The sequence below is a fragment of the Leucoraja erinacea genome, chromosome 28 (genome assembly GCF_028641065.1).
Source record: "Leucoraja erinacea ecotype New England chromosome 28, Leri_hhj_1, whole genome shotgun sequence".
NCBI classification, from domain to species: domain Eukaryota; kingdom Metazoa; phylum Chordata; class Chondrichthyes; order Rajiformes; family Rajidae; genus Leucoraja; species Leucoraja erinaceus.
The window spans coordinates 31,242,031-31,256,575 of NC_073404.1; the positions used below are offsets into that span (position 1 = coordinate 31,242,031).

General features: G+C 46.2%; 1 protein-coding gene across 7 annotated transcripts in view; it reads left to right on the forward strand.

Moving 5' to 3' along the window:
* git1 (G protein-coupled receptor kinase interacting ArfGAP 1) overlaps positions 1-14,545 on the forward strand; it is a 145,254-nt gene that overhangs the window by 108,309 nt on the left and 22,400 nt on the right. For all 7 annotated transcript variants that reach the window (XR_008725744.1, XM_055658167.1, XM_055658172.1 and 4 more), the window contains 3 exons: positions 3,472-3,583; positions 6,187-6,338; positions 11,327-11,479. Coding sequence is in view for 6 of the 7 variants with exons in the window: in XM_055658167.1 (XP_055514142.1) it covers positions 3,472-3,583; positions 6,187-6,338; positions 11,327-11,479 (417 nt within the window). In the remaining variant the exon portion in view is untranslated. The remainder of the gene's footprint in view (positions 1-3,471; positions 3,584-6,186; positions 6,339-11,326; positions 11,480-14,545) is intronic.

Genomic DNA, 14,545 nt, shown 5'->3' on the forward strand with positions numbered 1-14,545 from the left:
TTATTTATCTCTGCCTTAACAATATCCATTGACTTGGCCTCCACAGCCTCCTGTGGCAATGAGTTCCACAGATTCACCCTCTAACTAAAGAAATCCCCGCTCATCTCCTTCCTCAAGGAACATCCTTTTATTTTGAAGTAATAACCTCTGGTCTATTGTATAAATATTGTATTTTGAATAAATAATGAGTCTAAAGGAGGAAAGGGCTGTATCACAGGAGCAGAATTAGGACATTCAGCCCATCGAGTCTACTCTTCATTCAATCATGGCTGATCTATTTTTTCCCCTCAACCCCATTCTCCTGCCTTCTCCCTGTCACTTTAGACTTTAGAGAAACAGCGTGGAAACAGGCCCTTCAGCCCACACAGCCTGTGCTGACCAAAGAACCCTGCACACTAGCACGATATACATGTATACATAGACAATGGAGGAATAAGGGTAAGGGTTGATCTGGCATCATGTTCAACATAGACATTGTGGGCTGAAGGGCCTGTCCCTGTGCTGTACTGTACTGTAAGGATAGTAAATTGTCCCCACTGTGCAGGATAGTGCTAGTGTACTGACTTTGTAGAGCATCTATGGTGGTACTCATCTGTCTATGAGTCTCTGAGAGTGAAGTACTGATATTTTACTGACCAAACAGCCTCACGTTACTGGTGATGAAAGGCCACTGGCATTAATTTAAAGTTGCCCTGAACTTTATAATTGAAATATGGAACGAGCTGCCAGAAAAAAGTTGAGGCTGGTATAATCGCATTTAGATAGGTACATGGACAAGAAAGGATTAGAGGGATATGGGCCTAACACAGGCAAATGGGGCTAGTTTAGATGGAGCATTATGGTCAGCATGGATGAGTTGGGTTGAAGGGCCTGTTTCCATGCTGTATGAATCTAGGAGTTTATGTGCCTGTCAAGGTACTTCAATACTAGTTGAAACTTTTTATCCAGCTCTGTTGTATTTTCCCACCTTATTTACCCCATGCTGTGTGCCTGTAACATTTAGCCGTTCCCCAAGTCTGGCATCTATTTGTTTAGCACCTGTATATAAACTTGCAAGTTATACTGATATCTAAATGTACGGCTTACTGCTCAGTTAATTGCAGGAAGGAGGCTGTGAGAAATGTCTGTTTGGCCCATAGTTTCTGCAGGAGGATTGAAACAAATTAATAATGCTGTGTCCGACTCATAGACCGCCTGTCTTTGCCACAAAAATTCAAAGCATGAGGTCTTGTCTCTTCAGTTCCCACATAACTCCAGAAATATGCAGATGTTATCCTTCCAAAAACACACAAACTTGGCTCGGGGACACTTAAAGCAGAACTTGGGTACAGTATCAGGCCAGTTATCAGGAGAAACACAAAGCCTGCAAGTGTGTGAGGCCATGTCTGTGCTTCACTGCTGTGCAAAATAAGCTGCAGATTGAGTGGCTAAAGGCTGAAAGACACCTTTAGTTGTTGCATCTCCTGCTCCAAGTTTCTAACCTTCAATGTGCTGAGAGTCTTGGGGGAGAGGGGTGGGGGGGTTAAGACTGAAACAGACCTCTGTCTCAAGGAGAGTGGTGGAATACGATGTTAAATCAAGTATGAATTTTGCTGTGATAACTATTGAAAATCTTCCTTGATGTGACACCATCTTACTGACTGCTTCAATATTTTGGTTTCATTTATTTTTTGAGTTTAGATTAGAGATACAGCACCCGGGTGCTACCTGTACAGAATGTGTACATTCTCCCTATGACCACATGGGTTTTCTCCAGATATCCCCTTTTTACCCACATCCGAAAGAAGTGCAGGTTTGTAGGGTAATTGACTTCTGTAAGTTGTCCCTGGCGTGTAGGATAGAACTGGTGTATGGTAGATTGCTGGTCAGTGTGGACTTGGTAGGCTGAAGGGCCTGTTTCCATATGTATGTTTTACATATATATATTAATTTCATTGAACCATACACGATTGAATATGTGGCATTATTTTCATCTTGTTTCTATAGTCAAAGGGTAAGGTTGATTGATTTATTTGTGCAGAACAGTGATGGAAGTCCGACTCTTGCCTTGTTTCTCTCTATATATATATATGCATAACAGCATGAATTATAATCTGTTTTAATTACATGAAATATAGTCATCATGTGCTGCACCTGTTGATCAGAGCCTGGCTCTGCTGTGGAATGTAATTAGGAATGTAATTTAACCTAACCTTATTCATACCTAATCCAATTTAAAGCATAAATGTTGCATTCAAGTGTAAGTTAAAAGACTCACTACAGTATGCACCAGATTGCACAATTTCAATCTGAAAATGCGAAAGCTCCCTACCGTGGGACACCCCCCACCCCCCCCCCCCACACCCCCCCCCCCCCCCCCCCCCCCCCCCCCCCCCCCCCCCCCCCCCCCCCCCCCCCCCACCCTCCCCCCCCCCCCCCCCCCCCCCCCTCCCCCCCACCCCCCCCCCCCCCCCCCCCCCCCCCCCCACCCCCCCCCCCCCCCCCCCCCCCCCCCCCCCCCCCCCCCCACCCCCCCCCCCCCCCACCCCCCCCCGTGAGAATGATTTTTTTTCATCTGCAAAGAATGTTTTGAAACTGAGATCATAACTTAAGTTCATGCAAGGAGAAACGCCGTGCCATTGCTGCTTTGTTCTGGGGTAACCTCATGAGAAGCAGCAGGTCGGCAAAAACCTGCCCCTGCGCTTGGTGTCACTCACTCACTCACTCACTCACTCACTCACTCACTAACTCACTCACTCACTCACTCTCACTCACTCACTGCACTCACTCACTCACATGATCACTCACTCACTCGGTCACACTGTCCTAAATCACCACTCTCGTGAGAATCACTCACTCACTCACTCACTCACTCACTCACTCACTCACTCAAACTGAGATCATACTCACTTAACTTCATCACACTCACTCAGAACACTCACTCACTCATTCACTCTCTTTCACTCACTCACTCACTACTCCTCATGACTCACTCAGCACTCACTCACTCACTCAAAACCACTCACCAAGGTTTACAGTGGCCCTCACTCTCTCACTCACTCACTCTCACTCACTCACTCACTCACTCACTCACTCACTCTCTCTCTCACTCACTCACTCACTCACTCACTCACTCTCTCACTCTCTCACTCTCTCTCTCTCTCACTCTCTCACTCTCTCACTCACTCACTCACTCACTCTCTGTTTTAATTTTGTTCCCCCCCTCCCTGCTTTGAGAGCTGGCATTGTGCAGCTCGCCATTGGCTGAGTGCTTGTCACGCCCAGCATATTTTCTCAGCTGAGTTGAAGCGATGGTCGTGATGATTGGCTGCTGCCGCTGTGTGGTTTACAAACTATTTGAAAGTGGGTCAGCAGACTGTGGCCAGACACTCGCAGCGAGGAGAGACTCTGAACAGACCCTCGGCGAGGAGAGACTCCCAGTTAGCACGTTGATTAAATTCATCAGTTTCAACGTGATTCTTTCTTTTTTAGGGTCGGCAAAAACTGGCCAGGTTTAATGCCCGGGAGTTTGCAACCCTGATTATTGACATTCTTAGTGATGCAAAGAGACGGCAGCATGGAAAGACACTAAACAGCCCAACTGGTGAGTTTCTACATGGAGCTGCTTTGTACTTCTATTGCGGTTTGAAATGTTATTAAAATTATTCATTTTATTGCCTACATTATATTAAAAACAAATTTAAAATCAATTCCGATGGTGTAAAGCATTGCGTTAAGACAATAATAGGCAGTTCAGTGGCTTGCATTCTCTTGTATATCATTAGTGGGTCATAAGTGATGGGGGCAGAATTAGGCCATTCGGCCCATCAAATCTACTCCGCCATTCAATCATGGCTGATCTATCTCTTCCTCCTAACTCCACTCTCCTGCCTTCTTTCCATAACCCCTGACACCCGTCCTAATCGAGAATCTATCTATCTATCTCTGCCTTCAAAATATCTATGGTCTTGGCCTGCACAGCCTTCTCATAATTCATAATTCCACAGATTCACCACCCTCTGACTAAAGAAATTGCTCCTCATCTCCTTCCTCGAGGAATGTCCTTTAATTCTGAGGTCAAGATGTCAAGAAACTTTGCTAGAACAGTGGACACACAAGCCAGTAGCATCACTGCGTTCTCCTCGTTTCCCAACGTACTGCAGTTAACGTACATGAGAATTTGCAATCGAGAGCCATGGGTTTAAGGTGAAGGGGGAAAGATTTAATGGGAACCTGAGTGGTGATATTTTCACACAAAACCAGGTGTCACAGCTTAAGAATAAGGGGAAGGCCATTTAGGACTGAGATGAGGAAAACCATTTTCACCGAGAGAGTTGTGAATCTGTGGAATTCTCTGCCACAGAAGGCAGTGGAAGCCAATTCACTGGATGTTTTCAAGAGAGAGTTAGATTCAGCTCTTAGCGCTAACAGAATCAAGGGATATGGGGAGAAAGCAGGAACGGGGTACTGATTTTTGGATGATCAGCCACGATCATATTGAATGGCGGTGCTGGCTCGAAGGGCGGAATGGCCTACTCCTGCACCTATTGTCTATGTTCCTAAATCTTTCCTATCCATGTACCTGTCCAGGTGACTTTGAAACATTGTTATTGTTCCCGCCTTTACCCCGAGTTCCCCAGTGCAACTTTGAATAGCTTTTATAATTTAAATATAAATCTTTCTTTTCTCTCATTTATCTTCTACACATTGTGCAAATACCTTTACAAATAATATTTTGTAAAATAATAGTCTGAAAAGGGGTTTCGGCCCGAAACGTCGCCTATTTCCTTCGCTCCATAGATGCTGCTGCACCCGCTGAGTTTCTCCAGCATTTTTGTGTACTTTCGATTTTCCAGCATCTGCATTTCCTTCTTAAATATTTTATTTTTGTTATCCTTATATGGTAAACCTTTTGCCAGAAAAAAAATTGTTTTCCCATATAAGGATAACAAAAATACAATATTATTTTGTAAAGTTATTGGTGGCTTTGTTTTAATCCAGCTGCATATTCTGGCCAGATTTTTTTTTTTTCTCGCAAAGTTATTTTTAATTTCTTCGGAGGCCTGCTTGGAACTGTCAGTGCCTTGCGTACATACCCTGCTCTCCAGATGTGATGTTACCGACATCTGTTCAAATGGGTTGTTTGGTGAAGCTAGACTGGAGTGGTGGGCAGACTGATGAATTTTTCCATTCTCCCTGTGGGTAGAGTTGGCTCTGCACTTTGAGAAAAACCCCACGCCAACTTCTCATGTTTGCATCTGTGGGTGATTAGTACCAACCTCCTTCAAACCAAGCAAAACATGGTCGTAATATCAGACTCCAAAACACTAAAGCACAACACTAACCTCACCAGCTATCATCTTCTGTGTAGGAAGGAACTGCAGGTGCTGGTTTACACCGAGGATAGACACAAAATGCTGGAGTAACTCCACTGGACGGGCAGCATTTCTGGAGAGAAGGTACGGGTGAGACCCTTCTTCAGATCAATCTAACGAAGGGTCTCGACCCCTTCTCTCCAGAGATGCTGCATGTCCCGTTGAGTTGCTCCTGCATTTTGTGTCGGTCTTCGGCTGTGACCTTCTATGGACTGTGTTGCACTATTATGGCTACCTAATAAAACGATTATTAATTTATATTTTTGCTGATTGTTGCCTTTACCAGCCTGTTAAACTGCAGCCCGTAACAATTTCATTGTTCCATTGTCGGTACATGTGACAATTAAACACTCTCTTGTGTAAAATCACGAGAGGAAAAGATCGGGTAGATGCACAGAGTCTCTTGCCCAGAGTTGGGGAATCTTGGACCGGAGGAACTAGGTTTAAGGTGAAGGGGAAAAGATTGAATAGGAATCTGAAGGGTAACTTTTTCACACAAAGGGTGGTGGGTGTATGGAACAAGCTGCATGATAGGATGCATGGATAGGACAGGTTTGGAGGGATATGGGCCAAGCGCAGGCAGATGGGACTACTGTAGATGGGACGTGTGGGCAAGTTGGGCTGAAGGGCCTGTATCCATGCTGTAAGTCTCTGACACTATGACTGTACATTATGGTGGCTACCTGGTATTATGGGTTAGTCATTTATTGTGTTATGGATTATTGTCTTCACCGGCCCATTAGGCTGCAGCCAGGGAGAATGTAATTGTTCTATTGTCTGTGTATAAGACGATTCAACACTCTCGCCTCTTGTAAACTCTCTCTTCATTTAGAAACTATTGATTATCTGCTGTGCAACCAGAGTGAGCGGGCGGACAGTGATTTTGGTGACGACCAGCACGACTACGACAGTGTTGCATCTGATGAGGACACGGACGCTGAGTCACACCGCAACGCAAACTCGTCCCGGAACAACCGAGCAAAGGTGAGCACACGGTGGTGCAGCGGGTAGAGCTGCTGCCTCACAGCGCCCGAGACCCGGGTTCGATCCTGACTACGGGCGCTGTCTGCACAGAGTTTGTACGTTCTCCCCGTGACCTGCTCAGGGTTTCTCTGAGGTCTTCGGCTTCCTCCCACACTCCAAAGACGTGCATGTTTATAGGTTAATTGGCTTGGTGTAAATGTAAATTGTCCTTACTGTGTGTAGGATAATGTTGATAAATGTGCAGGGATCGCTGGCCGGCACAGACTCGGTGGGCCGAAGGGCCTGTTCCTGCGCAGTACCACTGAACTAAACTAAACTAGCTGGCAGTAGATGGGCAACTTCAGTTTAAACAATAGCTTTATAAATATTTAGGTGCAGGAGCAGGCCATTCGGCCATTCAATGTGATCATGGCTGATCATCCCCAATCAGTACCCCGTTCCTGCCTTCTCCCCATATCCCCTGACTCCGCTATTTTTAAGAGCCCTATCTAGCTCTCTCTTGAATGCATCCAGAGAACCGGCCTCCACCACCCTCTGAGGCAGAGAATTCCACAGACACAGATTTTTCTTGCTTTGGGAACAATTGTAACATTTTTGAAGCTGGTTCTGCATCAGTACCTTTAGAAAGGGGATGAGGAGGAATTTCCTGAGTAGAAGGTGGTGAATCTGTGGAATTCATTGCCACAGAAGGCTGTAGAGGCCGTCACTGGATATTTTTAAGGTGGAGATTGCCAGATTCCTGATTAGTGCGGGTGTCAGGGGTTATGGGGAGAAGGCAGGAGAATGGGGTTGAGAGGGAAAGATAGATCAGCCGTGATTAAATGGCAGAGTGGACTTAAAGCGTGATACAGTGTGGAAACAGGCCCTTCAGCCCAACTTGGCCACACTGGCCAACATTTCCCACCTGCCTGCATTTGGCCCATGTCCCTCCAAACCTGTCCTATCCATGTACCTGCCTCAACTACCTCCTCTGGCAGCCCGTTCCATACACCCACCACCCTTTGTGTAAAAAAGTTACCCCTCAGATTCCTATTAAATCTTTTTCCCTTCACCTTAAACCAATGTCCTCGATTCCCCTACTCTGGGCAAGAGACTCTGTACATCTACCCGATCTATTCCTCTCATGATTTTGTACACCTCTATAAGATCACCCCTCATCCTCCTGCGCTCCAAGGAATAGAGACCTAGCCTACTCACCCTCTCCCTGCAGCTCAGACCCTCTGTTCGCCTAACTTGTTACATTAGGAAGTTGTGAGAAGCCAGGTTTTTCTCAGGCCCTTCATGCACTCATTAATTCACATTGGCATGGGAAGTCTTGAAGAAACCAGCTGGGATTTGTTATTCATTTCTGTTGCTATGAACAGTGATGTATCACCTATACAGCACAGCTGGAGGAGCTGCTGCCTCACAGCGCCAGAGATGCATCCGGGTTTGATCATGGCCTCTGGAGCTGTCTGTATGGAGTTTGCACGCTCGCCCTGTGACTGAGTGGGTTTCCTCCCACGTCCCAAATGTGTGCGTGTCTGTAGGTTAATTGGCCCTCTGTCAATTATCCCTAGTGTGTAGGGAGTGGATGAGTAAGTAGAATAACACAGAACTGTTTCCATGCTGTCTCTCTAAAGTCAACTAAAGTATCGAAAGAAAACTTCAATTGATCCGTTCAGTTTGAATATGGATTTACTCTTTCCTATGCCGTTTAATAAATACTACTTTTTAGAGACTTTATTTTAAATTCATGAATAGCAGTCAAGGAATGAGGAGAAGTCAAAAGAATGGGGTTAGGAGGGAGAGATGGATCATCAATGATTGAATGGCGGAGTAGACTTGATGGGCCGAATGGCCTAATTCTGCTCTGAGAACTAATTAATGTTATTGACTGGGGGCTGGGAACATTTGCTGTCGTAACCGGAGCCTCGATAGAAATACGGTGACCTCTTGTTTAAATGTGCCCCTTTATCACTGATTTTGGTTAGAAGGTACGGACTTACCGATCCACCCCCCGGCTGGTTTAGAGCCGACCCCACTCCCGTCTGGCAAGATGCAGCAGCGAGCCATCCTTCACCCACCGCACAGTCCGGTGAGGCAGCTGTTGTTGTGGCTCACTTTGTAGCCCCAGGGGACGCCTCTATCTGCAGGCTGCCCGCACCTCTATCCTGCATCAGTACACCGTGGGCAGTTCGATTGTAATCATGTATAGCCTTTTCCGCTGACTGGTTAGCACGCAACAACAACAAAAGCTTCACCGTACAGATGTGCGTGGTACTAGAGGTCACAGCTTCAGAATTAAAGGACTTTTATCCGGGAAGGAGATGAGGAGAAATTTCTTTAGTGTGAAGATGGTGACTTGATGGGCCGAATGGCCTAATTCTGCACCTATCACTTATGAACATGAATTGCTGCCCTTTGAAGAATGAGGACAGACAAGTAAGTAGATTGAGTGAGCACTGGTAAACATAAACATAGAAACATAGAAATTAGGTGCAGGAGTAGGCCATTCGGCCCTTCGAGCCTGCACCGCCATTCAATATGATCATGGCTGATCATCCAACTGGTACTGTTGTTTTATCTCCAATTAATTTGCCCCGCATACTTTGAGCTATTTTTCCTATTCTTATATATAAACAGTTGGATTGTATATTCCCCACTTCTATTCCAGAGGAGTTGCAGCTTTCAGGACTGCTGTAGTCGGTTCACTATCTCTTTGGTCAAATGCCAATCTAGTAGATCAGAAATATGAATCTGCAGAGCCAGGAACTTGACTTTTTAAATAGCTCCCAAAATAGATTGCATATTTTTGCACAGTCTGAAAGAAATGCTTGGAAGGATGTGAAATGCCATTAAGCCAGCCAGCCACAAAAGCTACAGTGTAGACCTTATTCAAGAATTTTTTGTTTAAAAAAAAAAGTTATCTCTTTTTATCTGTGTGAAACCAAGAAGTATATTATAAATTATCAGAATCACATGTTTTTCCTGCTGCTCTGTTTCCAAGCACTCTGTGAATATGCCATGTATACATGCCGTGCATTTTTTAGTTGCAAGGTAACATTGACTGTGAACTATTGTATACCAGGGCACCTACATGGGGCAATTACATTTTCATAAATCATGGGAGCAGAATGAGGCCATTCGACCCATTGTCAAATAGACAAATTCTTGATTAGAACGGGTGTCAAGGGTGATGGGGAGAGGGCAGGAAAATGGGATTCGGAGACAGAGATCTGCCATGATTGCATGGCGGAGTGGACTCGATGGGCCGAATGGCCTAATTCTACTGCTATAAAATGTGAAGTCTACTCTGCCATTCAATGATGGCTGATCTATCTTCCCCTCCTAACCCCATTCTCCTGCCTTCTCCCATAACCCCTGACACCCGTACTAATCAAATGTTCAACATTTGCTCAACTATGTTTGTGGCACGGTGGAGCAGCGGGTAGAGTTGCTGCCTCACAGCACCAGAGACCCCAGGTTCCATCCTGGCCACGGGTACTGTCTGTACAGAGTTTGTACGTTCTCTCCGTGACCAGCGTGGGTTTCTTCGGAGACCTTTTGTTTCCTCCCACACGCCATAGACATACAGGTTTGGAGGTTAATTGGCTTGGTATAAATGTAAAATTGTCCCTAGTGTGTGTAGGATAGTGTTAGTGTGCGGGCATCGCTGGTCGGTGCAGACTTGGTGGGCCGAAGGGCCTGTTTCCGTGCTGTATCTCTAAACTAAACTAAACAATGCTCAACAGCAAGAAAGTAAAATAGAGGCTTTAAATCTACAAACTTAAATGCAGATGATAAATCCCACGTGAAACCAACCAACATCGAACCTTCTATTTGGGCAGCGTTGCAGACGTGAGATGGTTATGTCACAGGTGGCAAATGTAAACAATCATTCTATTTAAAACTTATTTAATTAAGCAATATGACAAATTGCTTCATGATTCTGCCATCTACCACAGTACATGATGCTGCCTCCTACAGGCCATCTGTACTTCCTCACAGGAGGGACTTATTCCCAGCCCCAGCACTGCCTCAAATCAGTCTGAACAAGGGTCCCGATTCCATAGGTCACTTATCAATTGCTGGACCTGATGAGTTCCTCCAGCACTTTGTGTTTTACTCATAATTCCAGTAATCTGCCGTTCCTGCTGTCACCATCCCCAATCTTGTAGCTCAGAAGTTTCGATCCAGACCAATGCAACGATTACTGTCATTAGTCAAATGCAAAGAGATATTTCCTGAAGCTGCTGTGTGAAAATGCTGAGTGATCTGAGCGTCCATTCACCAGAGGAGGACAGAGAGAGGAAGGAGAACGACCATGGGCACAGTGAAAGCGCAGACGCTGGAGTCTTGCGGAGAATTTCCAGTCCTTTTGGGTCCTGACCCTTCTTCAGACAGATTACAGTGGGGGTGGGGTGGGACAAAGACTGGCAGGTGATGGTTGCACACAGGTGAGTGGAGGGGGGGGGGGGGGGAGGGAGGGAGGGGCAAAGATCTGAAGTGAAAAGGAGACAAATGGGTGACCAAAAGGGTGTTGGTGAGGAGAGGTTTGAAAGAGGAGTTAAATGTCAAACCAGAGAGAGCGGACAGGGGGAAAGACAGGGGCTGGGCTAGTGAGAGAGGGATTGGAGAGGGGATGGTTTAGTGGGAGAGGGGCTGGCAGAGTGAGGGGGGGGAGGGGGAGCTGGCAGAGTGAGGGGGGGTGGGATAATGAGAGGGGGGTGGGAGAGGGGGAGAATGTTTGTGCACCAGTGTCAGGAAAGAGGGGGAGAAGGTAACAAGGGAAAGAAGGAAAAGAATAGGCTGAAGTGTTGCCCAAAATTGGAGAATACAAGTGAGAAAGTGTTAGGAAGTGGCAACTTTTTGTTTCAATCCGTGTCAGTAGGTTACAAATGTCACTTTGGTGTGAATGTGATCCTTCTACACTTGGTTCAGTGATGCTGTAAGCCGTGTTGTGTGTTTTCCCCCACGAGTAATCAGCATGTTGTTTAACCCTACAGAGCATGGATTCTTCAGACTTGTCAGACGGCCCCATCACACTGCAGGAATACCTGGAGGTGAAGAAAGCCTTGGCTGCTTCCGAGGCCAAGGTTCAGCAGCTGATGAAAGTGAACAACAACCTCAGTGAGGAGCTGCGGAGGCTGCAGATGCAGGTGAGTGCACGCTAGCCCCGCCAGCCCGCGCACAGTTAGGGGGAACATACAGCGCGGAAACGGGGCCCATCGGCCCACCGAGTCCGCATCGACTAGCGATCATACCCGACAGTACCTCTATCCACAGCAGGGACAATTTACAACTTTTACACAAGCTAGCTAATCCATAAACTTGCACGTCTTTGGAGTGTGGGAGGAAACCGGAGCACCCGGTGAAAACCCCACGCAGGTCATGGGGAGAAGGTACAAACCCCGTACAGACAGCGCCCGTAGTCAGGATTGAACCCGGGTCTCTGGCGCTGTGAGGCAGTAACTCTACCGCTGCGCCACCGTGCCGCTGTACATATAACAGAAGATTTAATAGCTTTTATTGGCTTTTTTAAAAATAATTTATTTTCCCAGGAACCCGGTATTTGCTTTCACATTATTTCTAGATTCACTGACAGGCAAATTGTTATTATTTATAACAAATATTTCTAAAGTAAATACTTCAGATGTAGAGCAGGTTTGGAACGAGAGAGGTGAACCATTTAATGGTTTTGTCGATCGCTGGTCCTCATTGATTGGACATTTAGCATCAGAGCTACAAAAACTCAGGCTACATTTAAAAGGGAAGGTCTATTTCAATATCCTTCATTGAGTACATATATATGTATGCTGCTTCTTCCCATTGAGTACACATGTATGTTGCTTTTCCATTCTATTGAGTACACATGTATGTTTGCCTCTCCATTCTATGCTTGCTGCTTATCCATACTACATTTGATTTGGCTTCATTAAATGTATCTGACTACACATACTCGGCTAATGACATTGTCCCACCATTGTGTTGCATCAGAGCCCAGCAGAGGTGATTGCTGCAGGAAACTCAGCCAGTGAGTCTTTCTCCAGACTAGGCTGCAACTTGTGTAACTGGTGCTTAGTTTGCCAGGGGCTGGTGGCATCGATCAGCTCTTCACACCATACCATCCATACCATAATTGTGGGCACCATATCTGAGGAAGGATGTGCTGGCTCCAGAAATGGTCCAGAGGAGGTTGACAAGAATGATCCCAGGAATGTGCATGTCAACCTATGATGACTGTTTATCAGCATAAGGCCTGTACTCACGGGAGTTAGAACAATGAGGGGGGACTTCATTGAAACATAAAGAATATCGAAAGGCTTGTATAGAGTGGATGTGGAGAGGATGTTTCCACTAGTGGGAGAGTCTAGGACCAGAGGAATTAAAGGACATTCTTTTAGGAAGGAGATGAAGAGCAATTTCATTAGTCCTTTAGAGCTGTGGAGGCCACATTCGTGGATATTTTTAAGGCAGAGATAGATAAATTCTTGATTATTACGGGTGTCAGAGGTTATGGGGAGAAGGCAGGAGAATGGGGTTAGGAGGGAGAGCTAGATCAGCCATGATTGAATGGTGGAGTAGACGATGGGCCGAATGGCCTAATTCTACTCCTATCTCTTCTGGCCGCCTGATCCACCCCACTGCTGGGGGCCACCTGCACTGGTCCTGGTCAAACATCCCACCCTGCACCAGATACCAGGCCGAGCAGCTACAGGATGAACTGATGATGCTCAGTGTTCATGTACTGTAGACATCTGTAATTATTACTCTTCCCTGCATCACCATGATCTGTGCAGGCGTTCACTGGAACCTTCAGCAAAACCCAAAGTGCTGGAAGAACTCAATGGGTCGAGCAGCATCCGTGGAGGGAATGGATAGGTGACGTTTTGGGTGGGGACCCTTCTGTCTGAAGAAGGATCCCAACTTGAAAAGTTGCCTGTCCATTTCCCCCTGCAGATGCTGCCTGACCCGTTGCGTGCATCAATCACTTTTGTGTTTGCTCAAGATTCCAGTATTCTGCAGCTCTTTACGTGTCCATTCACTGGAATATCCCTTTCTCAGTTGCTTCCAGCTTCCAACAATCCTTCCCTCATAGTGTGCTTCCACTCTGCTGATTCTGGCTAGGTGTAATAACAAAGAACTGCAGGTGCTGGTTTATACCAAAGATAGACACAAAGTGCTGGAGTAACTCAACGGGTCAGGCAGCATCTCTGGACAAAATGGATAGGTGTCAGGATCCTTCTTCAGTTTGAAAAAGTCAAGCCAAGTTTATTTGTCACATACACATACGAGATGTGCAGTGAAATGAAAGTGGCAATGCTCGCGGACTTTGTGCAAAAAGACAAACAGACAAACAACCAAACAAACTATAAACACAATCATAAACACACACATATTCTTTTACATAATAAATATTGGAAGGAAAAACATTCAGTAGAGTTAGTCCCTGGTGAGATGGGAGTTTACAGTCCGAATGGCCTCTGGGAAGAAACTCCTTCTCAACCTCCCCGTTCTCACAGCATGGCAACGGAAGCGTTTGCCTGACCGTAGCAGCTGAAACAGTCCGTTGCAGGGGTGGAAGGGGTCTCCCATGATATTGTTGGCTCTGGAGTTGCACCTCCTGATGTATAGTTCCTGCAGGGGGGCGAGTGAAGTTCCCATAGTGCGTTCGGCCGAACGCACTACTCTCTGCAGAGCCTTCTTGTCCTGGGCAGAGCAATTCCCAAACCAGATGGTAATGTTCCCGGACAAGATGCTTTCCACAGCCGCTGCGTAGAAGCACTGGAGGATCCTCGGAGACACACTGAATTTCCTCAATTGCCTGAGGTGGTAAAGGCGCTGCCTTGCCTTACTCACGAGTGCTGCAGCGTGTGATGCCCATGTCATATCCTCAGAGATGTGGACTCCCAGATATTTAAAACAGCTCACCCTATCCACAGGATCCCCATTTATCCTCAATGGAGTGTACCTCCTCGGATGATGTGCCCTCCTAAAGAGTCCCTACCAAAACGTTACCTACCCACATTCTCCTGAGATGCTGCCTGACCTGCTGAGTTACTCCAGCACTTTGTGTCCTCTGGTTAAGGCTTTTCTTTGCCATCTTGACATGTCAGCTAATTGTGGGTGAGCCTTTTAAATTGAAGGTCCTTGCAAGCGATGAGGCCCCGGGATGTCCTTCCTCTGTCACTACTTGGTTCATGTTGGTTTACAATGTTTCCACT